This window comes from Cyprinodon variegatus, unplaced genomic scaffold, assembly GCF_000732505.1.
Source record: "Cyprinodon variegatus isolate N-32 unplaced genomic scaffold, C_variegatus-1.0 Scaffold777, whole genome shotgun sequence".
NCBI classification, from domain to species: Eukaryota; Metazoa; Chordata; class Actinopteri; order Cyprinodontiformes; family Cyprinodontidae; genus Cyprinodon; species Cyprinodon variegatus.
In genome coordinates this window covers 113,446-117,914 of record NW_015151230.1, presented here as the reverse complement: position 1 = coordinate 117,914, position 4,469 = coordinate 113,446, and the positions used below count along the sequence as shown (strand labels likewise).

The 4,469-nt window shown below is 43.8% G+C and overlaps 1 protein-coding gene across 1 annotated transcript in view; it reads left to right on the top strand.

Moving 5' to 3' along the window:
* The window catches only part of LOC107098440 (receptor-type tyrosine-protein phosphatase F-like), an 87,487-nt gene that overhangs the window by 16,468 nt on the left and 66,550 nt on the right, over positions 1–4,469 (top strand). The window contains exon 4 of the mRNA XM_015396138.1: positions 3,479–3,748. Coding sequence (XP_015251624.1) covers positions 3,479–3,748 — 270 coding nt within the window. The remainder of the gene's footprint in view (positions 1–3,478; positions 3,749–4,469) is intronic.

The window sequence follows — 4,469 nt, the reverse complement described above, 5'->3', positions numbered from 1 at the left end:
CGCAGCATTAGTCATTCGTTGTGTTCGCCTGTCTGCTAAGCTCAAAACAACCGCGCCTGGCTTGACGGAGAAACCAGCTGTGCATATTTACGACAGTGCACTTTTACTTTCGCCCTCTGGGGGGAGCCTCGCTGGAAAATCAACACCGGTTGCATAGTATACCTTTAAATGAATTTGAACCTTATTTCTTGCAAGAAATGCCTCTGCCTCAGCTTCCTAACTTCACAAAAGTTAATGAGAAATAACTCAATAACTATAATGCTGGGATAAACTGCGTCCAGACAGTGTTTTATTTGTAAAAGTATGCTCTCTTCACAAACTTTCCTTAGCCTCCATGTTTGTCTCTCCTGCATGCAGATCTCTTTGATGAAAAAGCTGCCATTTTTTTTCACATATCTCTGTGTCAAAACAGTCAGGGAGGAAAAAAATTCACCAACAGAAATAGAAACAACAAAACAGAAACAATAATGACCTTAACAGAGAAGCTCCTAAACATGCTTAACCAGCATCTGCAAGCACCATCAGTCAAGACTAAAAGCAGTTATTAGGAAAGTATAGATATGATTCCATTTCAAAGACATGAAAAACCAAAGCAGGTAAGTAGGATGCATCTACGGATGCATCTTTTTAGCTGCATGATTTCCCTTTGAGTCATCAGATGTTTGTCACTGTGCATCTTGACTTTAATAATCCATCTATGTTCTCTGTTAGACTGAACAGCTTATCTAATATCAAAATGTGGAAATTACATTATTAAAGCTGGGGATGGATTAGGCGATTTCAAGTGACCGGTGGTTGGCAGCAATGAGCTTTGATCGATGGTCATTCTTCTGTCCCAGATACAGGTTAAGGTCACAGAGGAAAGCAATAAACTAACCATACCAGTCCCAGGTATGTTATCACCAACAGCTACACTGTTGGAGGAAGTTTTCTCCTGCCAACCACTCAGACCTACTTGCTTCTGTCATTTAAGGTTGTAAATATTGGTTTTTCACCTTCCCCTGGTCTAACACCACAAAGTGTATTCTTAAATGCTCCACAGTCAGTACCAGCATCATAGCACACAGGGTCACAGGCCCTGTGGGTTGCTGCATTTAAACTGAGCTGCTTGGGTTAGGGTCATTGCACCCCAGCTGCATCTGAAAACCTTAGCTGTAGGTTGAGTTGTGCCCCCAGCTGAATCACGTCAGACAAAGAGCTTCATAGACAGTCGGTTAAAACAGCAGAGAAACAGGCTTCACAGTTGGATTTATTACTTTGGACATAATTGGCAGAATGACGCGTCTAATGTGACTGGACATAAAGATTGTTCCAGTACAGAAAGTAAAATATGAGGTGTTCAGAGCACTCTTTTAGGTTTTTATTTTCATAGCTTATAACCAAACGTTGTCAAAGAACCTCTCAGTAATGTGAAGCAATGATCAGATATTTTCTTGGTCTCATTTAAAGGTTTGGAAACATTCCCATTGAAAGACGGACCGAATTTATGCACAGCTCTAGTCATACTGAGCCCTCCACCCTAACACTTTCAGTTGGCAACCTGGAGCTAATGTCTGGCCCAGGGGCACATCAACATGTGTAGGAGAAAGCTGGGATTGACCTAACACCAATTACAACAGGTCAACTCTGCCCACTAGGGCTGAGTATTAGCATGGGTGTTGCGATATAATACGTGTCACGATTCTTGGGTGACAATATTATGTTATCATGATTTTGCAATGTCACTACACAGCAAATGTTGCAATGTTAAAGTACAGTAGCAGCCTTTCAAAATGGCCCTTCCCAGTCAAACACCAGGCAAATGGCAGTCCACTTCCCTCCAACTCCCAACGAAACCCCCCTCCAACTTCTGGCCACTGTAGTGACCCCCACTATTTTTTTCTACTCTAACTCCACCCTTTCACTGAATTACAGGGTCTGACCAGGAGATGGCTCTTCTCTTTAGATCTTAATGACCAAAAATCATGACAGAAAGAATATTTTAATACAAAGACTGATGTTTAAAAAGGATTTGTAGGGGACCAGCCAAGAAGCAGACAAGGACCAGCAAAGGGCCAGCCAAGAAGCAGACAAGGACCAACCAAGGACAAGCCAAGAAGCAGCCAAGGAACAACTAAGGACCAGCCAAGAAGCAGCCAAGGAACAGCCAGGGACTACCCAAGGACCAGCCAAGGACCAACCAAGGGCCAGCCAAGAAGCAGCCAAGGAACAGCCAGGGACCACCCAAGGACCAACCAAGGACCAGCCAAGGAACAGCCAGGGACTACCCACGGACCAGCCAAGGACAACCAAGGGCCAGCCAAGAAGCAGCCAAGGAACAGCCAGGGACCAGCCAAGGACCAGCCAAGAAGCAGCCAAGGAACAGCCAAGGACCAGCCAAGAAGCAGCCAAGGAACAGCCAGCGACTACCCACAGACCAGCCAAGGACCAGCCAAGAAGCAGCCAAGGAACAGCCAGCGACTACCCACAGACCAGCCAAGGACCAGCCAAGAAGCAGCCAAGGAACAGCCAAGGAGCAGACGAGGACCAGCAAAGGGCCAGCCAAGAAGCAGACAAGGACCAACCAAGGACAAGCCAAGAAGCAGCCAAGGACCAGCCTAGGAACAACCAAGGACCAGGCAAGNCAAGAAGCAGCCAAAGACCAGCCTAGGAACAACCAAGGACCAGCCAAGAAGCAGCCAAGGAACAGCCAAGGAGCAGCCAAGGAACAGCCAAGGAGCAGACAAGGACCAGCAAAGGGCCAGCCAAGAAGCAGACAAGGACCAACCAAGGAACAACCAAGGACCCATCAAGGAAAGTGGGGACATTTTGAATGGCTACTACTGTACCACTTTAGGAGTGCATTTGGTCCCACACTAATTCTGAGTGGGAGTAAATGCACTCTTAAAGTGTTACTTTGACACTGCAACATTTATTGTGTATTGTGATATTTTTCCCAGCTATCAAAATTAAATGTATAGATAAAAAAGCAGGTGGTGTATTTGTTCCTCTGAAGATATTGATCATTTAGTTGTTTTGGTTTCCAGTGCAGCGACACCTAATGGGTCATCAGGTTTGAAGCTGAACGTTGCTTGTTAGACGACATACTAACATCCCACTGCTGCGCTGCACTGGCTGCTGGTCTATTTGCAGACCACAGACCCTAAAACAGGTCTTCTCATTGACCACAGCTAGTTCACACATAGCAGGTCACAGTACCAGCATCCAGATACCCCTAATGTGGTTCCCACATTAGGGGGATCTGGAGTCAACAAGTCGTGTCTATGTCATGTATTTTTTCCACCCAACCACTAAAGCAGGTGAGTCCATTCTGCTCAGGTTAATTCTCTTTGCTGATTGGGTTCACCTGCTTCAGTGGCTGGGCGGAATAAATACATGACATAGAGATGACTTGTTGACTCCAGATCCTCCATCTCTGGGGGTTCCTGACATGTTTCAGTTTCCGTCTGCTTATAGTCTCTGTTGTGACCCCCCACAGTGCGGCGCGTGCCTCCCCGCTTTTCCATCCCGCCGACTAACTGTGAGGTGATGCCCTCTGGAAGCGTCAACCTGACCTGTGTGGCAGTGGGTTCTCCAATGCCTCTGGTCAAGTGGAGGAGCGGAGACAGGGAGCTAACCCAGGAGGAGGAGCTCCCCCTGGGCCGTAACATCCTGCAGCTTACCAACATCCAACAGTCTGCTAACTACACCTGTGTGGCCATCTCATCTCTGGGCATGATTGAAACCACGGCTCAGGTGTTTGTCAGAGGTAAGAGGCGCCACACAGTCAAGTAATGATAGAAAGAACTAACTAGGCTGCAACCAATGATTATGCCAAACAGTCTTCGGCTTTTTACAAACTTAAACCAAGTGAAACTAAAACTTTTCCACTTTAGGAGTTTTTTTATCTTACTGCAAAATATTTATTATTTTTTTTTTTAACAATATCTTTTTTTCCAAAATATATTTATTCAAATTTTAGCAATTTAAACAAACATCTTGAACAATATACAGAATGTAATCACAGCAATATTTACGTTACTGTTCAAGTCAAAATAAAATACAGGCAACAAATTGCCACACTAAACATTTACTCCAATGCGACTGATCACATTTTATACTTAGCCTCTTATAATGAAAATTAAAGTTGACAGTATTTGTCCTCCAATAAATTGTCTTTGGAAACTTCGGTTCACTTGTTCTTCAATCACTTGCACTTTTTTTTTTTTTAGATAATCAGTCTTAACATAATTAATGAAGAAGTTCCAAATAGATTCAAACAGGTCCTGTTTGTCCTTTAATATATATACATTATTTTTTCCAGAGAGAGGACAGATAACCAGAGATGGTAAAAGTACTCACTTTCCGTACTTGAGTAAAAGTACAGATACTTGTGTTAAAAAATACTCTGGTAAAAGTGGAAGTACTGATTAAACTTCTTTACTCAAGTAAAAGTAACAAAGTAAATTTCCTTAAAGTATAAAAGTAAA